The following is a 22,475-nucleotide window of genomic DNA, read 5'->3' on the forward strand; positions in this document are numbered from 1 at the left end:
GCTGGGCCCGCCTGACCGCAGCCGCGCGCGCCGGGAATGCGGAACGCGCCCCGCAGCCGCGCCGGCCCTCCCCCTCCCGCGCGCCTGCCGCAGAGTTGGGCGGCGGCCGCCTGACGACGCGCACAAACAAGGAGGCGCAGTGCAGCCTCCGGGGCGCCCTGCCAGGGACCCCCCTCCCTAGGTGCCTCTTACCCTGACCTCTTCGGCTTCCTCCTCCTCCTCTGGTCACTGTCACCCACGGGCTCCAGAGGCCGGAGCGGCAGCTCTCAACTGATGGGCGGCGGCGCGGGGTCGCCCAGTGCGCATGCCCGCAGCACGACCCAGGGAAGAAGGTGGGACTCACTCTACTCCCATTGGCCCGCGGAGCTGAGTGACAGCGGCCCTGTCCAGCCCCCCCCTTCCAAGCTTAGGAATGTGGGTACCAGCAAAATTCCGAGGGAGCTATTCCTTGAAGCTTGACATAGAGATAGTGAGTGCCTTAGCCTGCGTGCAAAAAAGAAGAGGGAAGGGAAGGCCGTTGTCGTCTTCATTGGGTAAAGCCAGCCTCTCTAGAATCGTGTCTTCACCCCGCCCCATGAGCTCATGCCTGTCTTGTTTCCCAGCCTTTAACTCTGCAGTAGACAGTATTCACAGCTCCTTTTAAAAACGCGAAAGCAAATACGCAATCATTGCAGGAACAATGAAGGAGTAAGTGAAGAATTGCCTCTGGGTGCTCACTTAGTAGGCAAGTTTTCCTAGCACATTCAAGTCATTCCAAGCATCCTTGAAAGGTAGGACTTAGGAAAAAAACAAAACAAAACAAACAAACAAAAAAAAACAGAAAAGAAATTAAGAGCTGGCGGTTTTCCAGTCGGTTAGAGCAGTGGTGGTGATAACACCAAGGTCCAGGGTTCTATCCCTGTACCAGCCAGCTGCCAAACAAAAAATCAAACCAGAAAGGCAGGACGTTGTTTTCACCGTTTGGAAAGAGCAGAGAATCTTCCAGTGAAAAATTTTCAAACATGTAGTCGTTAGAAGGAAAGCATTAATTGCTTTAAGTGAAAGAAACTCCTCACCAAATTAATTCGAAGATAGACTGACTTGGCCTTTGCCTGTATTAAGGTAAGGCAACACTATTTTCTGAAAGGATCATCAGGACATGTGTTATTAAACGTCCAGGTGCATTTGGCCCAATATTGTCAAATTATTTGCTTTTTTTCCAGATACAGAAGAAATTCAGATTTTTATGTGAAATCTTTTGGTTTTGAATATTTGTAAATTTTTATAAAACATTCTGTGATCAGACGAGATACCTGTTCCAACCTCTATAATAGGCAATACTGTCAACCATTAAAGCTGGAGAGGCCCTTGCAGGAAATATAGCTCTACTTCCTCATTTCATAGATTACAGAAACTGAAACCTAAAGAAACTTTATCAAAGTCACACAGACAATTATAAGTGGCACAGGTCAGATGTCCTCATTCAGAATCTAGACATCTTCCCACCGTATCATTCATTCAGCCCGTGCTCATTGAGAACCTGCTATGTAGCAGGTACTGTGCCAGGCACTGAAGATTTTAAGATGAGTAGGATATGGTGTTTTCCCTCATGGAGCTCAAGGAGTAGGGTCCTTCCCCAAATACTGTAAGAGGCACTGTGATAGATTTGTACAAAGCACAGTGGGAGCCCAGAGATGGGGGTGCCTTATTGTGAGGTCAGGGACAATTCCAAAGAAGAAGTGTTGAGAAGTGAAAGATGTGTAAGAAGAGTTCACCAGGAAGACAAGATGGGAAAGGGCAAAAGGATGAGCACATAAAAATTCATAATACCATGGGCAAGTGAAAACTTTTAGGAATCTGTGTATAAGTTTTTTTAGATAAAGCATAGTGAATGAATTGGAGGGACATTCACTGGAAAGACAAGTGAGGTTCTTAAATTAAAATGTCTCAATATCATGTTAAATAGCTTTCTAATAAGAGTTAAACCATTAAAGGTTTTTAAGCAAGTGTGTGATGTGCTCATTATTCCACACTATAAAGAAAACTCTGGAGAAGAAGGGAAAATTAAAGGGAAATAACACTGAGACTGGAGGCAGAGAGAGAGAGAGACCACTTATGGGGCTATTGCAATAGCAGCAACCCCAACTGAGAATCTATCCATTGTCAGAGATACTGAAGGACTGCACTAAGGCAAATACTTTGGAAGAGAAAAGGTGGAGATTGGCCTAAGCAATATTTAGGAAGACTTGGAAATCAACTAGTTATGGGGAATGAAAGAGATGACTCCTATTCTCAGGACATGCAAAAATGAGCTGAACATGATACAGCTCTCTGAGATCTAAGATTGCTAATAAAGCAATGGCAGTTTAAGAATGGAAGTGGTGAAGTGAAAATAAGTTTAGCTTTTGACATGTTGTGTTTAAGATTTTGGGAAAGTGATCTCCAGTTCGAGATGTCCAGTGTCCTATAGGTACTTGAAAATGTGAGCTGGAGTTCAGGAAGTGTTCTGATTGGAGCTATGGTAATAGATGTGCTCCCTAACATTAAGTGTGGAATGGTATGTGTTTAAGCGATGGACGGAGAAAGACAAACCTTGAAAAGGAGTAAAACAGGAAAATAATACCAGGAAAAGGTGAACTGGAGAATAAAGGAAAACATTTTAAAAAGAGGGAATAGTCTATGAATGTCACTGGTCACAAAAAGTTCAAGTAAATTGAGAACCACAAGTTGTACACTGAGTTTGAGAATTAGGAAGTGGTTGGTGAACTTAAGAAGAAGCATTTCTACCATTTAAGGAACTATAATGCAAAGATCTTACATCTGCATGAGGTCTAGTGCAGTTTCCAAACATCCATTCATGTTCCCTTTGATAGAACCCTGGGCTGTGGGAAGGGAAGGTACAAAGCACTATGGAAGAAGTGGAGGTTAAGTGGCCTCTTCAGGTTGCCCTGCTAGTTACTGGCTGTATTGGGATCAAGACTTAGCTGTCTGAATCCTCCTCTGGGCTCATTCCAATTTTTCGTGTTTTAAAATACATTATGAATGGATTCCTCCCAGATCTTTTGAAAACCTAAGAATAAGATTTTAGCCCTTTGTATTCATATGAAAAAAAATAAGTGTGGCCTAGGTGATCTTGCAAAATTTAGAGGCACAGAGGATAAATGAATTGCAAAAGAGTTCCTGACATTTATAGTATTTCATCTAAGCATCTCCTGCTACCAAGTGAAATTTGGTTATGTGCTTTGAAGCTTGTAGGACTCAAAAAGTCTCCTCATTGTACAAGTGATAATGTCACTTTTCTGAAAACAGATCTTTTATTGTGCACAAGTTACCCACCACAGAAGCCTTGCAATTTGGATTTTTCAGAGCTAGTGATTTTAGGGATTTGGGGCTGCTTGGAGAGATTTTGAGAGCAATCAGAAATCCCTGAGTGGGAATTGTTACCTGCACATTTGTTGTGTCCTTATCAATATAAATACCACCTATGTAATCTCTGCCATGTAGGATGGAGAACTGTCCATTGCTGTATTTCCAGTGTCTGGAATAGCAATTTCAGTGAGTGGAAGGAGATAATTGTCCATTCATTTAATAGTTACTGAACTAAAAATATTTTTAAAATGACCACCATGTGATCTTCTGGTAGAAGTAAAAGGCACTAAAAGGTGAATACAGCAAGACAAGAAATTTATTGATAAATGAAAGGTACAAATTTGCAAAAGTTTGTTTTTGATTTATAATATAATGGGAAAACCACAGATGTTTAAAGAAATCTGTGCTAGATTAAAAGGAAGCTTAAATTAATATTTAATAAGCTAGAGTTAGTTTAATTGTACCTTACTTTTAAGCACCTTCCATGTGTCTCTAGTCTATTTGTTTTCTAAGACCACTCAAGTGCCTAGTCATATGCCAAGCACAGAATAGATTTTGCTCTTACTTTTAAACAAGGAGGTAATAAATAGGCATCCCCCGGAAATCTTACATGGGCAATTATAACCCAATAATTGGGAGATTCATTTCTAATTTTACCTCCTAAATATTGTTCATGTGCGCATTCTCTGTTTTCCTTATTGTTGGCATCCTGATCCACCGCAACAGCCTCCTCATTGGATATTGGACCTCTAGTTCTACTCAACTTTATTATCTTCAAAGCCACCACTGAATATTTGAAGCAACACTCTGAAAATGTCACTTCAGACTTCATGCCATCCCATGACTGCAGCATGCCCTAAAATATATTTCGTAAAAATGAAAGTGCTTGGACTGGACAGAGGTAGAGGATTGTGTAGCCTGAGGGAAGGAATCAGGGAATTGGTCTACAGAGAAATGTTCAGGAGACATATTATATAACATTCTTGAAGATTCACGGAGCACACTTGTAAATTCTCTGGAGAATTGCCCTTGCCCTAAGGGGAGCTGCCCCACCCAGAGTCAATATCCCCTGGCACTGCACCCCCCAGACTTTAGACAGTGGCAAATTGACATCAGCCCCTGGACTTCTGGTGGAACTAATTTTGTGGTGCAACTTGTGCTCCAGAGCTTCCCTGTGGGATCTGACCGAAGCTAGTCTCTAGCTGAGACCACATTCTTAGCTTTTCCCCTGTTCATTCTACTTTCTTAATCACCTTCTCCTGTGGAATGTTCTTCCCAATTCTCTTGTTCTCTACCTCAGTCTCTGTGTCTGGAGAAGCCAACCTAAGACTCCATGCTAGAAAAATTGTCAAAAGCTCAGAATAGACAATTTACAGAAGTCTTAGTTTAAGTTTCCTAAAGGACAGAGCCTAAGGCAAAACTTTACATACCTAGGTTTACCAGTAATCAGAGGGCAGCAAGGCATGGTCAGCAAAAGGGAAGAGAGGCTGGAAAGGAGGGGGAGCAAAGACATACTGGCATATCTCCAAGAAAACATTGCTCAGTTCTGTAGGGCCAGTGATGTGAAGCATCTTCCAGACAGGTCTTATAGAACCACTGTGCCTTGGAGCACAATTTGGAGGGGTGTGAGGGAAAGGGGAGAGGGGAGGGGTACTCCTGCTGCCTCCTTTCCTTCTCTTGATTCTCATGGATCAGCATTCACTCCCTGGGGCATTCAGTCCCCTATACTTCCAGGTTGTTTTGCCCAGTCTTTCCAGAAACCGGATCCAGAACAGAGAACTATGCATGTTTGAGGTGGAAATTAGGAGAGAAGTCAGAGCCTCTGTGGATAGAATTGGTTTGGAACTGTGTGCTGGCAGCACTGCTGTGGCTCACACTCAGAGCATGAGATGGAGGCTTTGCAGAAACCCAGCCTTAATATGGGGGAGGCTGAGACCCAGTGGTATTAATAAGGCAATGTCCTTGGTGACCGGAATTGGCTGGGAACAAATGGCTAAAGTCCTAGAGGCACCTGGGACTGAGCAAATCTGGGGAGGTTTATAAATTGTACAGGAATGAATCAAAATAGACAATAATCACATTTGAATAGCAAACAAAAGGGCACAAATAAAAACGAAATAGGAATAGAACAAGGTGTTTTGTTGTTGTTTTGACTTGTCAAATTGAAACAAATCTGGCCTTAGTAAAGAGAGGATTAATGGAAAAGTTACTGCAGTGGAGAGAAGGGACTATTGCAATAGAGAGGACACTTTGACCATGAGATCTGCAATTGTCTAACAGATTAGACAAAAGGATTTTTCTTTTAGAGAGAGGGGTAAACAAGACTAAGTGGGTGTGGGGAAGTGGGATGAATAGGAGTTACAAGATCAGCCAGAGGTTCAGAGAATGTTTTACCATGAGACTGCCCTCTTCTCAGGAGGGGCTGTTAGGGAGGGGCTGGCTGCTTGCTGGCTTGGGCTGAGAGTGGACCAAAGTTCAGGGACCTGAGGCAAGGAGAGAGTCTTAACTGAAGTTTTGTTAACAAGCTTTTTGTTCTGATTGATTAGTGGAGACCACACACAAGTGCAGCCAACCATTGATGAGGCAAAGAATGGGAATTTGGAGGGTCTGTCTGGCCTTGTCATAGGGAAACAAGGGGAGCACTTTAAGTCTTATCTAAGTCACATGGAGAAGGGGGTTCTTTGCTATGCTCATTTCCCAGGATGCAAAACATGGGAGAATTTCTTTAAACATCACTGCTTTCCAGGATCACAGGGCTCGGGTAAAATTAAGCATTTCAGACCTAAGAGACTGGCAATATGAGAAAGAATGATAATACCCAGTGTTGGCAAGGGGTAGGTATATGAGGGAATGGGCACTCTCTTATTTACAGTGTAGCAGCTCTGTAAATTGGTACAGTTTTTTTTGCAAACTTTTAAATGTAGTTAACTCTTTAGCCCATCAACCTCATGTTTAAAAATTTATACAGAGGAAATACTTGGACAAGTTGCTGCAACGACATATCACAGTATTGTTTTTAATATCAAACATTTGGGAACAACACAAATATCTGCCAATGGGATTGATTAAGGACATTTACACAGGCATAACAATGAAATATTATATGGCCATTAACAAAGATACAGAGCATAGCATGGTGATTGAGAGTGTACTCTCTAGAGTCAGACTGCCTGGGTTTCAAACCCCAGCTCTAGCGGTTATAGATGTGTGATCTTGGGCAATTCACTTAACCGCTCTGTGCCTCAATTCTCTTTCCTGGGAAATACAGATGTATATACTTCATAGGCTCGATGGGAGGATTAAATGAGTTAATACATGAAAGTATGTAATATCTCACACACTGTAATATAAATGTAGTAGTATAGCTAGTATTATTAAATATATATTATTGACATTCTAAGGTGTCTGCCATACATTAAATATGAAAATTCAGTTACAAAATGAAATATGTGTTATGATATCATTCTTGAGAAAAATATAGAGAAAAACCAGTATCTTGACAGAATAAACATGCAGACTTTAACTTTGTAACTTTTTGCTTTATAGACTTACGAACTATTTAATTCTTTCTTTTAACCAAATACATGGGGAAAATAAATCAAGCCACCTTCTATTTGAAAATAAATAAAAGGTAGTCAGGGAGTGGGGTACAGTGGGAATATCATAGCTCAGGGCAGTAATTGACCCTGGGATGATAATTCTCTGGTTGCTATAGCTGAAGAAAGAATGATTTATATAGATTCAATTTGTGGCAAAATTATTCTAGAGTGCACTCTTTAAAAGCATAAATATTAAAAATATTGAAGGGTTTCCTATAATAGTTAATCAACTAATCACAACTAAAGGTTAGGAGAAAAACAGCTGAGACTTGGCCTTGAATATTCCTAGTTATGACCTCCAATTAACATTCTTCTCAAAACTTGCTAAACCACTTTCTCTCCAACTTCTTTTTTTCCCTTTCTTTAAGTCATCAATATCTTTTTGGTGTCTCACTTTTCACAAGCCACTGAATTTAGGTGGTTAAAGAAAAGAAAGGACTAAAAAGTCCTTGCTTTCAAATAGCTTACAGTAAGGGTAGGTAACAGGGACACAGGTTTTATACTTAGTTCTGCCACTTTTTTTCTGAATTTGGAGAAAATACTTAAAGTCCATGTATCTTCGTTTTCACAAATCAAGTAGAGATCATAATATTACCTAATACGGTTGCGACAATTCAATGGGTTAACATTGGAGAACACTTGTGAGAGTACCCAGCACCAGGTAAGTGCTCAGTAAGTTTTGGTTCTCATTATTACAAGAGTCATGGGTGACATATAAACACCATGCATAGATGGTGACTTTGCTTCAGGAAGGACTGCAGGAAGAAGGAGGCATTTATGTTGCTGGGCTCTGAAGGAGGAATAAGGATTACTGAAATGTGGAGGCGGGGGTAATGGGAAATCATCTTTTTCTCTGGTTCCCTCTGTCTCTTTTTCTGTCTTTCTATCCTTTTCTTTTCACTCTCTCTCTCTGCAGATCATGTCTCCCCTCATCTCACTTATCTCGTTGTCTTCTCCATTTGGACCTTATCAGGTTTAACTGAAGTTCCGTGACCAATGGCAAGACTAAACAAAAATGTATTAAAGATTTCTGCTTGGTAATAATCATGAAATTAACAATGAAGTCTGTCAGCAGTTAGGATCTTACCTGGTTTAGTTGCAAGAATAACAAACTGCTCTTCAACAGACCTGCGAATCACATACACAAAGGTACTTCAAAAAGTTTATGGAAAGATTCGTATTATCTGTTAAATCTATTTTTTCATGAACTTTTTGAAGTAGCTGCATATGCAAATAAGTCCATAAAACACTGGATCAGCGTTATTTGGAGTCAATGGATTGCATCTTAGGGTCAGTTATTTTATCTATTACAAACACAATTTAAACTGTAAACACACTCAAGTAAAAGTGAAAGGCACGGAACAGCTGAGCAATTATAAATCCACATGTATATTACCTCGTTTTTTTTCTCACACAAATGATAAATTGAGGCTCAGAGAGTTTGGTGATGTGTGCAGGGTCACACAAATTAGAAACTTGAATGCCACTTGTCCTTACCAACTCAATCCATAGAACTTTTGACAGTGAATGACTTTGGCTTGGGTCTCCAGAAGTCCCTCCCCTCCAGTTCTCCCCCCTCCCAGAAGTGTCCCTTCTCAGAGTACTTATCTCAAGGCATTGCAAGTGTTTACTTGGTCTCTCCCAAACTAGACTATGAACTTATTCAGGCCAGGGACTGTGGCTTTTATCTGCATTCTTAACACCTGGCATAGGTGCCTACTTTTGAAAGTGCTTAACAAGCGAGAGTGGAATGAATGCCCCCGATTCTTCTAACGCCAGGTTTAGAGCTCGCTCTTTATAATAGTGCTACTTCTCCTGGAGCAGTGTTTCTCAAAAAGCTGTCTGTGGAATGCTAAAATCATTTGGAGTGCTTGATTTAAAAAGCATGCTTTAGGTTTCACTTTAGACCTAGAGATTAGAACTTCCGGGTGTAGGATCTGGAAATCTTAGGCATTTCGTGTGATTCTAATGAAGGCAACAATTCAAAAATATTTCTTTGAGTGATTTTTATGGAGGGTTGGCTTGAAAGGGAGAGAGTAGATAGCCACCTAACTGGCATCTTTCAAAGTGTTTGGTGTGGACCTCATTTTTAAACAGACACACTTCCCTTCTGGATATTTACCTCTTTAACTTTGGAGTCCTCTTGTTTGATCAGCTCAGCATTGTTTATATTGACCACTAAGAGGCAGCAGAGTATAGGAGAATAAGAGGGATGTCAAATAAAATGGATAGTACCTTTGAAATAGTTCAGTAATAAAGAAATTCCAAGAAATAATGAGTAATATGTCCCAATCCCCTTCATACTTTTACCTGCTACTTTAGGGACCTTATTTTCTAGCAACCATAATTTTTAGTATTAGACGTTTTTTATTTTCACGTTTTAAATATATTATTGTTAAACAAACTATTTCTAAAGTACAAATGAACTTCCCTCAAAACCAAGAAAATAGTATTTAGAAGTTTGTTTTTTCTGTTTGTTTGTTTTAATCAAGAAAACTATGCTAACTGAAGATATCTTCTGACATTGATTAGTTAAGAAGTGGAAATTTTTTTAATTGTTGAAAAAAATTATTATATCACTTGAACCAGGTGATGGAGAATATTGTGTCAATAAGATTTTGGTCAAGAAACACTCTAATAATGGAAATTTCAGAATAATTATTATATCTAACTTGTTCCATACTTCACGAAATAAATTCATCATCGTAGACAGTTTTATTCAGGCCATAGTGTGGAATTGTAAAGTCATTAATTGACTTGCATGTGACCTGAGTTTATAGTGACATTTAGTAGGTGCCTGACACACACTATACTCATAATCAATAATCATTTCTTTAACACTTTTAGTTCCTTGAATAATTAATTATGACATATAAGATATGGTCCCCCCCCAAATCTTTCTACTCTTTTGAGCTCTACGGAGATCTATCCATTTGTTTTTTGGACAGTTCCCAATTTGACTGCCCAAAGGCCTCTCAATTTCAAGGCATTCCAACTGGAAATCTTCCCTCCCCACTGTCTACCCAAACTTTCTCCTCCACCAGGTTGTCTAGGCCAGAATGCAAGGAATCATGCTGAAATTTTCATTAAGTCTCATCCACAATGTCAAATCATTTTCAGGTTATTTTAGGCAGAAAGTTAATTTATTAGAAAGGTGTAGGAAAGATCCCAAAATCTACAGGAAGGCAGGAGGACCAGGTCCAGAGAGGAACCAAGTGAAGATTCCACCACTAGGTGATGCACTTAGGAAGCCACTACAGGAACTTTCGATCTTAGCTAGACTCTGTCCCCGTGGAAACAGGACAGATGAAGAATGTCTAATCACTCTGTGTTTGCGTCACACCTTGGGTTCTGAGTGGCACCGGCATGCATGCTTTAGACACTGGGGAGGAGCAGTGCAGGGAGAGGGCCAATATTATAACATGGGACCCGATTTCCTCTCTCTTGGTATTCCATATCAATAGGAAGAATATTTAAATATTTGGTACTCAAACTCATATTGTTTTCTACAATTATCACAGATTTTTCTTCATACTTTATCCTTAAAAGTGCTTCTGTTCCTCATCCCATAATAATTCCTTGTATAACCCCAAACACATACACCTCTTACTCAAGTGGCAACTCAGTCCTCCCAGTTATTGCTTCCAGCTCCAACTTCATTTTTCTGGGTGGCATACCTTCCTCCTCTAGTTCTGTTACAATCCTCTCTCAATATTCAATAACTTATAGACTAAATAATACAATTAAACACCACTAATACATTCTGTGAGATGGAGATAAAAGAAATGGGAAAAGTATACCATACAAATTTAAAAATTAGAATATTGGGAAAATTGGGTTAAATGAACAATTCCCTTTTCCATGATTGGTCGTGTGGTTATATTTTATGTTTGTCTTTTCTTTCCCACTACCTAGTCCTTTTTCCTTTTGCCTTCAGTCAGTACCTTGGCGGTCGGATTTCTCTATTCAGTGGGAATGTTTTATTTCTGAGAAAACCGAGCCTTTAGGAATCCTGCCTTTATTGAGTTGTTAAGTTATTCCTTAACATTTCACACTCATTTAATAAGCATGAGTCCTAGCCATATACTTTACTGTATTCACTGCACAGCAGCAACCTAGGATTTGCTGCAGTAGCAAATATACTAACCACCTTTTATGTCTATTTGCCCATTGGCATTAGGAACCCCAAATCGCCACATGGTAATCTTATGAAATTATTCAAATTCAATTAAATTATTGGCTAAAGTCATTGAAATTAATGCATATGCATTCCTCCACTGGTTAATAAATCCCTAAACCATCAGAGACCAAAGTTATTATTATGGAAAGAAAGGTTTTTCAAGTGGGTATTTATGGGAAATATCACCTTTCTACATTTCTATTCTTGCCTCTATGACTTGGCTCTTGGCTCCAAGACTCATAATATGACAATGGGGTAAAAAGCATAGTGTGCTGCTAGGTGGTAAAGAGCACATACCACTTCCCTCAGGATGACACCTGTATTGATCAGGGTGTTTTCTCCCCATAGTTTGACTATGATGTGTCTTGGGGTGTTCCTCCTTGGGTTGAATTTGATTGGCAAATCCTATACCTGGATGTTGTCATCTTTCTCCATACTTGGGATATTTTCACTCATTATTTTCTTGAATATGCTTTCTAGGTCTCTTCCTTTTTCTTCTCCTTCAGGTATGGCAATTATGTGGAGGTTATTTTGCTTGAGAGAGTCTTACATTTGCTCTATTTCTGTTTCATGTTTTCTTATGCTTTTTTCTTTTTGCTCCTCTGATGGGATAACTTAGTGTGTCTTATCTTCAAGCTCATCAATTCTTTGTTTTGTTTGATTAATTCTGCTGTTGGCACTTTTTATCAAGTTTTAAAATTCACATTATGTATTATTTCTACAATTTCTATTTTTAAAAAATTGATTCTACTCCTTTGTCAAGATTCTTGTTCTGCTCCTGAATTTTTTTCCAGATATCATTTAATTTTCTTTCTGTATTTCTGCTCGATCAGAAATTTCATAGAGCTGCTGTTCCTCTGTGTCCATCACTCACGTTTTGTTTGTTTCCTTTGGTGTTTGCATATTTCTCTGTTCTCTGTCTTTGTGTCTTTGATGCCTGTGCATTTGAGGAGACTGCTACCACTTCTAGGTTTTGTAGGTTGTTATCAGAGCTTCATCTCTGGTCTGTGGGCCTTTTGTTGTTTTCTGTGGTGGCTTAATAGCTACCACCACCACTTACACTTTGCAGAGGAACTAATGTGCTGTCCTATGGTTAGTTCCCAAGTTGGGGGAACTTCCTGTGGGGACCAGACCTTTTCCTCTTTGCTTGAGCAAAATTGCTACTTTGCTACAGATTCTCAGGGGAAGGATTTTTGTGCAGATAATTAATCATTCCCAGGTCTGGGTGGTGTGGAAATTCTGGCCCAGGACTGAGTCTTTCTTGCAGATTGCATGCCCTGCAGTACTAATGCCCTGACTGGTTTCCACTGAGACCAGCTGCCCTTGCAGTACCCAACGTTTTCCTGGAGGGCCAGCCTTTCTCCTGCACTCTAACTGCTTCCCCTGGGGCAAGCCATGTACACGTTCCTCATGATAACTCATTAGCCTTTGGGTGGCTCCTTTCTCCAGTTGGCTGCAGTTGCTTGCTACTATGCAGGTCCAGTGGAATCCTGCCAGTGGTCTTTAAGGGTTTTATGGTGTGCTGCAAAGCCCTCTTCTCCCCTAAAGACTCCAAGCAGGTTTGTGCAAAGGGTGCCACTGTGGCTTTTCCCAGCTTTGATCCATGTGCAGCAGTCACTCCCTACCCTCTACTGGGTGGCTCAGAAGCAACCAGGGCTTAGAATGATAGGTGCCTCAGAAGCAACCAGGGCTTAGAATGATAGGTGCCATCCCTACACCCTCTTGCTGTGACCTTTCACACCTTCATGAACTCCGTGGGTCTCTCCTCTACTTCCCCCAGCTCCAGTGGTCCCAGATTAGTAGTCTTTGCTTTTTAATAGTTGTAAATTGGTTACTTGTGTAGAGAAAGATGACAGCATCCAGGTATAGGATGTTCAGAGGTTGCCAATCAAATTCAATCCAAGGAGGAATACCCCAAGACACATCATAATCAAATTATTAAAAACCAAAGACAAAGAGAATATTGAAAGCAGCAAGAGAAAAGAAACACATAACATTCAACAGAGTCCAATATACCTCTCAGCAGATTTCTCAGTAAAAACTCTAAAGACCAGGAGAGAATGGGATGATATATTCAAAGTGCTAAAGGAAAAAGACTATCAGCCAAGAATTCTGTATCCAGCAAAACTATCTTTCAAATATGAAGGAGAAATAACATCTTTCCCAGACAAAAGCTAAGGAAAATTATCAACAGTAGACCTGCCCTGCAAGAAATGCTAAAGGGAGCTCTTTATTCTGAAAAAAAAAAAGTTGCTGAAGAGTGGCAAGAAAACACCTGAAGGTATATAACTCATTAGTAAAGTAAGTACATAGACAACCTTAGAATATTCCAGTGTTGCAAGGGTGGTGAATAAACCACTTTTATCCTTAGTATAAAGGCTACAGGATAAATCTCAAAATACATTAACATTTACAACAACCATATAAGAGACAGGCAATATTAAAAGGTGTAACTTGGAACAACAAAATGTCAAAAATTGGGAAGGAATGATGACAAAGTGTAGATCTGCTTTTAAAATTTTTATTAGATATCAAAGTTAAGTTGTTCTTAGCCTAAAATAATTTGATATAAATATAGCATTTTTTTGTAAGCCTCATGGTAACCATAAGGCAAAACCTAGGAAGGGACATACTAAAAATAAATAGGAAGATACCAAAATATAAACCTAGAGAAAACCACCCAATCACAAGAAAGACTGAAAAAAGAGGATCTACAAAACAACCAGGAAAAAAAAAAAATAGCAAATGGCAGTAATGAGACCCTATATCAATAACAACCCTAAATGTAAACATATTAAATGCCCCAGTTTAAATACACAGAGTGGCTGAATGGATTATATAACAAGAACCAATAATATGCCACCTACAAGAAACTCACTTAACTGATAAAGACACACTCTGGCTGAAAGTGAAGGGATGGAAAAAGATATTTCATGCAAATGGAAACCAGAAAAGAGCAGGAATAGCAATACTTTTATCAGATAAAATAGACTTCTAGCCAAGGAAAGTAAAAAAGATAAGGAGGGTCATTACGTAATGATAAAGTGATCAATTCAACAAGAGGATATAACAATTCTAAGTAAATGTACTTCCAACTCTGGAATCCCAAGTTATATAAAGCAATTACTATTGGACCTAGTGGGAGAGATAGACTCCAACACAACAATAGTTGGGGACTTTAATTCCCTATTTGCAGAAAAGGACTGATCATCCAGACAGAGAATTAACCAGTAAACATCAGAATTAATCTCTACTATAGGCTGACTTGACCTAATGGATATTTATAGAACATTTCATCCAACAGCTGCAGAATATACATTCTTCTCAGCAGCACATGGAACATTCTGTATAATAGACCATATGTTAGGACACATAACAAGTCTCAATAAACTTTTAAAAAATCAAAATCATATCAGCTACCTTGCCCAACCACAATGAAACAAAACTAGAAATCAACAACCATATGAATACATAAAAATTAAACAATATGCTCCTAAACAACAAATGGGTCAAAGAAGAAATCAAGAAGGACATTAAAAAATTCCTGGAAACAAATGAAAATGAAAACACAACATACCTGAAGCTATGGGGTACAGCAAAAGCAATTCGAAGAGGGAAGTTTATAGCAATAAATGCCTACATCAAAAAAGAAGAAAGACTCCAAATAAACAAATTAGCAGTATACCTCAAGGAGCTGGAAAAGCAAGAACAAACCAAACACAAAATCAGTAAAAGGAGAGAAATAACAGAGATCAGAGCAGAATTAGAGAGTAAAAAAACAGTACAAAAGATGATGAAACAAAGAGTTGGTTTTTTGAAAAGATTAACGAAATTGACAAATCTTTAGCTAGACTAATGAATAAAAAAAGAGAGAAGACTCAGATAAATAAAATCAGAAATGAAAAAAGAGACATTTCAACTGATACCACAGAAATACAAAGGACCATAAGAGACTACTACAAACAACTATATACAAACAAACTGCAAAAGCTAGAAGAAAAAGATAAATTCCTGGACACACACAACTTACCAAAGTTGAATCACAAAAAGCTAAAAAACCTAAACAGACCAAAACAAGTAATGAGATTGAAGCATTTATAAAAATCCTTCCAACAAAGAAAACCCCAGGACCAAATGGCTTCACTGCCAAATTCTACCAAACAATTAAAGAAGAACTAATACCAATTCATCTCAAACTCTTCCAAAAAACTGAAGAGGAGGAAATACTTCCAAATTCATTCTGGTAGGCAAGCATTACCCTCATACCCAAACTGGAAAAAGACACAACTAAAAGAGAAAACCACAGACCAATATCCCTAATGAATACAGATACAAAAATCTTCAACAAAATCCTAGCAAACAGAATCCAACAACACATTAAAATGATCATACTCATGATCATGTGGGATTCATCTCAGGGAAGCAAGGATGGTTCAACATACAAAAATCAATAAATGTGATACACCGCATTAATGGAACAAAGGAAAATAACCATGTGATCATCTCAATAAATGCAGAAAAAGCATTTGATAAAATCCAACACCCTTTCATGATTAAAACACTCAAAAGTTAGGTATAATAAAGGCCATATATGACAAACCCACAGTTAATATCATACTGAGTGGATGAAAATTGGAAGCTTTTTCTCTAAGATCTGGAACAAGACAAGGATGCCCACTTTTCCCACTCTTATTCAACATAGTACTGGAAGTTCTAGCCAGCTCAATAAGGCAAGAGAAAGCAATAAAGGATATTTGAATTTGAAAGGAAGATGTCAAACTATACCTATTTGCAGATGACATGATCATATACATACAAAAACCCTAAAAACTCCAAAAAAAGATAACTAGAACTAATAAATGAATTCAGTATAGTAGCAGGATACGGATCAAACACAAAAATCAGTAGACTTCTTATTTGTCGATAATTCAATAGCTGAAGAAGAAATCAGAAAAATAACCCCATTTACAATAACTACCAAAAAAAAAAAAAAAGAAATACCTAGGAGTATATTTAACCAAGGAGTTGAAAGACCTCTACTATGAAAACTATAAAACATTTGTGAAAAATAACTGAAGAGGAAGTGGGTAAATGGAAAGAGATTCCATGTTCATGGGTCAAAAAAATTAACATCATCAAAATGTCCATGTTACCTAAACCAATCTACACATTCAATGCAGTCCCTATCAAAATACCAATTACATTCTTCACAGAAATAGAAAAACTATCTCATAATTGTATGGAACCACAAAAGACTCCATACAGCTAAAGCAATTTTGAACAAAAAGAACAGAGTTGTAGGCATCAAACTCTCTTCGTATACTATGAAGTTATAGTAACCAAAATTGCATGGTACTGGCATGAAAACAAACAAATTGACCAATGGAGTAGAATAGAGAGCCCCAAAATAAACCCACACATTTACAGCCAACTGATTTCCAAAAAAGGTACCAAAAATATACAGTGGAGAAAGGAGAGCTTCTTCAACAAACATTGCTGGGAAAACTGGATATCCACGTACAGAAAATTGAAACTAGACCCCTATCTCTCACCAGACATGAAAATCAACTAAAAATGGATGAAAGACCTAAATTTAAGACCTGAAAGTATGAAACTACTAGAAGAAAACATTAAGGAAACACTACATAAAATGGGAGTGGGCAACACTTTTTTGAGCGACACTGCAAAGGCACAGGTAAGTACATCAAAAATACATAAATGGGACTACATCAAACTAAAAAGCTTCTGCACAGCAAGGGACACTGTCAACAGAGTGAAGAGACAATGTGAGAAAGTGTTTGCAAACTACACATCAGACAAGGGGCTGATATCCACACAATGGTGTATGCACACAATGGAATACTACTCAGCTATTTAAAAAGTGTTATCCTATCATTTACAGCAACGTGGATGGAACTGGAAAGCATCATGTTAAGTGAAGTAAGTCAGGCACAAAAAGACAAATACCACATGATACTATGATATTATTTATATGTGGAATCTAAAAAAAATGGTTCTCACAGAACTTGAAAGTAGAATAAAGGTTACCTGAGGCCAGGGTTGGGGGAGGAGGAAAAGTGGTGGACTAACGGGTACAAAACTCTGCTATCTACCCTAAGTGAATCATTGTGCAGTGTAAGCATATATTGAAACAACATACTGTACCCCACAAATATGTACAAGCAAATGTTAACCTATTTTGTATAACTGAAAAAAGTATACAGTTAGTTTTCTGCCTCTGAAAGCAGAGAATAAAAACATCTTTGGAGCAGACTAGTTTTCACTTTTGAAGGAAAATCAGTTCAATAGCAACTATAGCCACTCAAATATACTGTAATTTTATGTTCCATATTGTTTTCTATACTGTTCTCAGAGAAATCATGAAAATACCAAAAATACAAATATACATGTTAAGTATTATGCTTTGGCAGTGTAAATTGTAGCTTTATACTGAAATGAGACTGCATCTTCAGACTTTTTGCACTTGGAATGACAGTAGAAGGGAGCAGAGAGGTTAATGAGTCAGGGAACCTGACGTACTGCCTGTAGAGAGGTTTTATTTGGGTGGGGTCGTGGGGGGTTAAGAGTGGCTTGTGAACGATGATGAAAGGAAAGGAGATACTACAGGCTGAGTTTTTAAAATTTGCTTCTTATAAAAGAAAATTTTTATTTGGAAATAATTTAAAACTTACAGAAATTTGCACAAAGTCATACAAAGCACACTTATATTCCATTTACCCAGAATCACCTATTAAAATTTTGCTTCATTTGCTTTGACATTTGTTCTCTTTCTTCATCTTTATCTCTGTCAAAGTATAACATTTTTCTGAACCATCTGAGAGTGTGTTAAGCCCTAAATATTTTGGTAATTTAACACTGATACAATACCGTTACCAACTGCCATCTCTATTCCAATATTGTCAATTGACCCAGTAATAAACTCCATTCTAGGATCACATATTTCTTTTAGATGTCTTGACCTTTAGTTACCTTTATTATAGGAAAGTTCTTCAGTCTTTTATGAAATTGACATTTTTGAGGAATATAACCTCACCCTCCTAGCCAACCCCACCTTTTAAAAATAGGATGTTTCTCAACTTGGATTTATCTGAAATTTCTACATGTCTAAATTCAGGTATACATTCCTAACTGGAGTATAATGTACCATGTACATTATATTATGTGTTTCTCAGGGTGTCCCATCCAGAAGCATACTTGTCCATCTGCTCTTTATTGGTGATGTTAATTTTGATCATCTGGTCAAGATCTTGTCTGATTTCTCCACTGTACAGCTACTATTTCTCTTTTGCAATTAATAAGCAATCTCTGGGAAACACTTTCAACCACATAAATACCCAATTCTCATTAAAAATCCCACTCTCTCTCCCCCCAATTCAACATCCACTGGTGATTATTGCCTGAACCAATATTAATGTGATGGCTCCAAAATTGTGATGCTTCAAATCTAGCACACTCTACATATGTATCAGTGAGCATTTTGCATTCTATTTATTGTAAGGAAGAGCCCTCCTATATCATCTCTCTGTCCATCCATCCATCCATCATCTATTTATCCAGCCATCTATCATCTTTCTATCTATCACCAATTAGTACAGCCTCATTGATTCCCATTTTTTTCAATGGCTTATAATTTTTTTTTCTCCCTAGTTATTTGGTACTCAGTTGTCCCAGATTTGGCTAGTAGGAGCCCATTCATGCTGGTTACAGTATCCTTATGAAATGTTCCAACATTTTCTTAAAATCTCTTCATTAGCTTCTGGCATAAATATGTGTTCCAGTTACTTCCTGTACCTTTCCTGTCCCATCGCTGAAATGAACCATTTCTTGGAAAAGCCATTAATTCTTCTTACTGGTGAGATAAGCACCAAGATGTGGGTCTTAGGAGTGCTCATTTCTACTTAACTGTCTTTGTTTCTAGGGAAGGGCAAGTTTTAAGACACTATGAGATTGAAGGCTGCTCTCTGAAGATCCAAGCATAAACAACTGAGAAAGGGGGTCACTCTTCTTTTGCAAAGCAGGACCAGTGCCCTTGGGCTTCTTCCCAGTGGGCTTGGGAAGATGGCATTCTTTACATAGACACTCAAACTCTCAGGCCAGGCACCATCTGTGGCGGCAGGGGTGAGGTTCCCTTATCCATCTTCAGAGTAAAATAAGAGATGTGGTGAAACCTGTCAGGGGAGTTGGTGCAGAAGAGGAGAACTTGAGGGTGTCGAATGTGATTTTATTGGATAGACTGATTTGTAAGCCCATGGATGCCTCTATCTGAGGAATCCCAGAAATAACTGGAGATACTGCAAGGAGAAAATTTTGTGCTATCAAACCAGTGAAGGTTTAATTAAGTATAAACTGGGAAATAAAAGTAAAAGTACATCTATTTAAAACTCACAGACTAGTGAAACCCTAAAATACAACAATGTGTGTGTATATGAGGTATATGCAACAATGTGTGTGTTGCATATGCACACATCATTTAAATTCACAAACACACACATATTCACAAACTAGCGAAGCCTATTACCTAGACCGCGTAGACCTATAGATAAAAGATATACACACATATGTGTATGCATATAACTTTTTCTAGGATCTTGCACTTTCCACAGAGCCCAGACCTATGGCATTGGGGTAAGTGGCAATAAAAATAGTCCAATCTCCAGCTCAAAGATTAAGATTCAGATGCAAGATGGCACTTATTTGTGGTTAAATGAAATAAAAATTAATCACTGTCGTTAGGTGAACTCTGTAAACCTTGTTAAGACCATATGCCTCAGTATAAGAACAAGATCAAACACCTGTAGAAACCAACTTGGTCTATATTTGAACCTTGGATAACACCGTGAATCATCCTTCCAGGGGTGTGGCTAATTTAAAAGCACCACTTCAGTTCACCCCAGTTGTTGCCAAATCCTCTATGAAAGGTTTAAAGCTATACTGCTTTTTTAAGGATGTGAAGGTGATGTGTAGGTGAGTTATTGCTTATTTTAATAGATTCTTACTGATTTTAGATATCTAAAATGTCTGTTAGCCTGAAAAACACTTTCACACTGATTATGTCAGTATCAATTTGATAAGAATAGCTCTCCAAATCATCTCAAGCTGTCCAAACCATGAATAAATATTAAAAGAATTTTAAAAACCCCACAAATTTGAAAGTATAAGTAGTAGAAGAAATGTATTCCCAAAGTAAGTTTGAAACTATTATGAGTAAACTTTTCCTCAGTCTTCACACTCTATACTACAGGGATTTTGAGGTTATAATTTGAAGGAGATGTAATTTATTTCTTCCTTCTTAAAAAAAATGAACTATAGTTTGTTATTACTGCTGAAGCAGTTACTCAGGGGAGATTCAAGTAAATAAATAAAATTCAGCCTTTGGTAGCCTATTTCTCAACTCAGGTGGTTACAGACGGGATTTTCAAAAGGTAAAGTAACACACAAAAAAGCGTTTTTCTGAAGATTGGCAAATTACATCCTATAATATGTATCATCAGACTAAATGTATTGCCAGTTATTTATTTAGTAATATATTTTACTATATTATTAATGGCTTTCTGCAACATGTTCTCACTCTGAAGATATTAAAAACGTGGAAATACTTTTTGGAAAGATTGAGGTTTATAGTTCATATGAAAAAAAAATAAAAAGGTAGAAAAATCTTATTTTAACTGGAGATTTTTTTCCCTCCCAGAAAACTTTGAAATTGACATCTCCTTTTTGTTTTAAATTAATTCACACAAGAAGGCAATGGTGAATGATTCCTCTCAAGCTGCAGCTGTGGAGCTCTGTTATGAGAACGTGAACGGATCTTGCATTAAAACCCCTTACTCGCCAGGTCCTCGAGCAATCCTGTATGCTGTCCTTGGTTTGGGGGCCGTCCTGGCAGTGTTTGGAAACTTACTGGTCATCATTGCTATCCTTCACTTCAAACAACTGCACACACCTACAAACTTTCTAATCGCATCCCTGGCCTGTGCAGACTTCTTGGTGGGAGTCACTGTGATGCCCTTCAGCACAGTGAGGTCTGTGGAGAGCTGCTGGTACTTTGGGGAGAGTTATTGTAAATTTCATACGTGTTTCGATACTTCCTTCTGTTTTGCTTCTTTATTTCATTTATGCTGCATTTCTGTTGATAGATATATTGCTGTTACTGATCCTCTGACCTATCCAACCAAGTTTACTAGATCGGTTTCAGGAATATGCATTGTTCTCTCTTGGTTGTTTTCTGTCACATACAGCTTTTCCATCTTTTACACTGGGGCCAATGAGGAAGGAATCGAGGAATTAGTGGTTGCTCTCACCTGTGTAGGAGGCTGTCAGGCTCCATTGAATCAAAATTGGGTTCTACTTTGTTTTCTTCTGTTCTTTGTACCCACTGTTGCCATGGTGTTTATATATGGTAAGATATTTTTGGTGGCTAAGCATCAAGCTAGGAAGATAGAAAGCATAGCCAGCCAAGCACAGTCCTCCTCAGAAAGTTACAAGGAAAGAGTAGCAAAAAGAGAAAGAAAGGCAGCAAAAACATTGGGCATTGCTATGGCAGCATTTCTTGTGTCTTGGCTACCATACATTATTGATGCAGTGATTGATGCTTATATGAATTTTATAACTCCTCCTTATGTTTACGAGATTTTAGTGTGGTGTGTTTATTATAATTCTGCTATGAACCCCTTGATATATGCTTTCTTTTACCCATGGTTTCGGAAGGCAGTAAAACTTATTGTAAGTGGCAAAGTCTTATGGAGTGATTTATCGACAACAAATTTATTTTCTGAAGAAGCAGATACAGATTAAAAAGATTACTACAAGGACTTCAAAACTAACTTGGAATTAAAGTCAAGTGCAAAAATACACATTTGGATCTAGAGAGGCTCTTGCCAAGTAGGAGGACCTTACATTCAATAGTTGTTCTAAAGCATTTGTCATCTTCACATATTTTGGCATTTTTTTCGGAATTTAGTGGTAGATGAATACGACTTACTGATTCCTTCCCATTTAGTATTCTTTCATGTTTTTCTGATTTTCTACCTTCTACTCTGAAATTCCTACTTGTTTCTTCAAATAATTGAAGCATTGTAGTTTCTCCCACACTCACAGTATTCAGTTGTCTAAAATATACATGGGGGTAGGGGTGGGGAGCGCCAGCTAACTTGTAAGTTAGATCCTTTGGGGAGAAAAAAATCTTCTTTATATCTTGTTTGAGAAGGAAACACAAGATTATAAACTCTTGAAACTTTTTTGAATCTGAAAGAAATTTACAGAGTTGTGATTAGAACTTCCTCATGATTGAAGATCATCTGGAAAACACTTGAGCTCTTGTATTTTCAGAA

At 38.2% G+C, this 22,475-nt stretch overlaps 2 protein-coding genes across 3 annotated transcripts in view; one reads left to right on the plus strand and one right to left on the minus strand.

The window, feature by feature from the left end:
* STX7 (syntaxin 7) overlaps positions 1-370 on the minus strand; it is a 42,071-nt gene extending 41,701 nt beyond the window's left edge. The window contains exon 1 of one of the 2 annotated variants that reach the window (XM_008586807.1): positions 199-370. The gene's annotated coding sequence lies outside the window, so the exon portion shown is untranslated. Of the gene's footprint in view, positions 1-192 lie in introns of both variants that reach the window. The other variant, XM_008586801.1, reaches the window with a different exon arrangement.
* A 20,520-nt stretch (positions 371-20,890) lies between these two features.
* Positions 20,891-21,939, plus strand: TAAR9 (trace amine associated receptor 9). The gene has a single exon (XM_008586824.1). It carries the CDS (start codon positions 20,893-20,895, stop codon positions 21,937-21,939), a length of 1,047 nt encoding a protein of 348 aa, XP_008585046.1. The 5' UTR covers positions 20,891-20,892.
* Positions 21,940-22,475: the final 536 nt, after the last annotated feature.

Source organism: Galeopterus variegatus, unplaced genomic scaffold (assembly GCF_000696425.1).
Source record: "Galeopterus variegatus unplaced genomic scaffold, G_variegatus-3.0.2 Scaffold114, whole genome shotgun sequence".
NCBI lineage: Eukaryota > Metazoa > Chordata > Mammalia > Dermoptera > Cynocephalidae > Galeopterus > Galeopterus variegatus.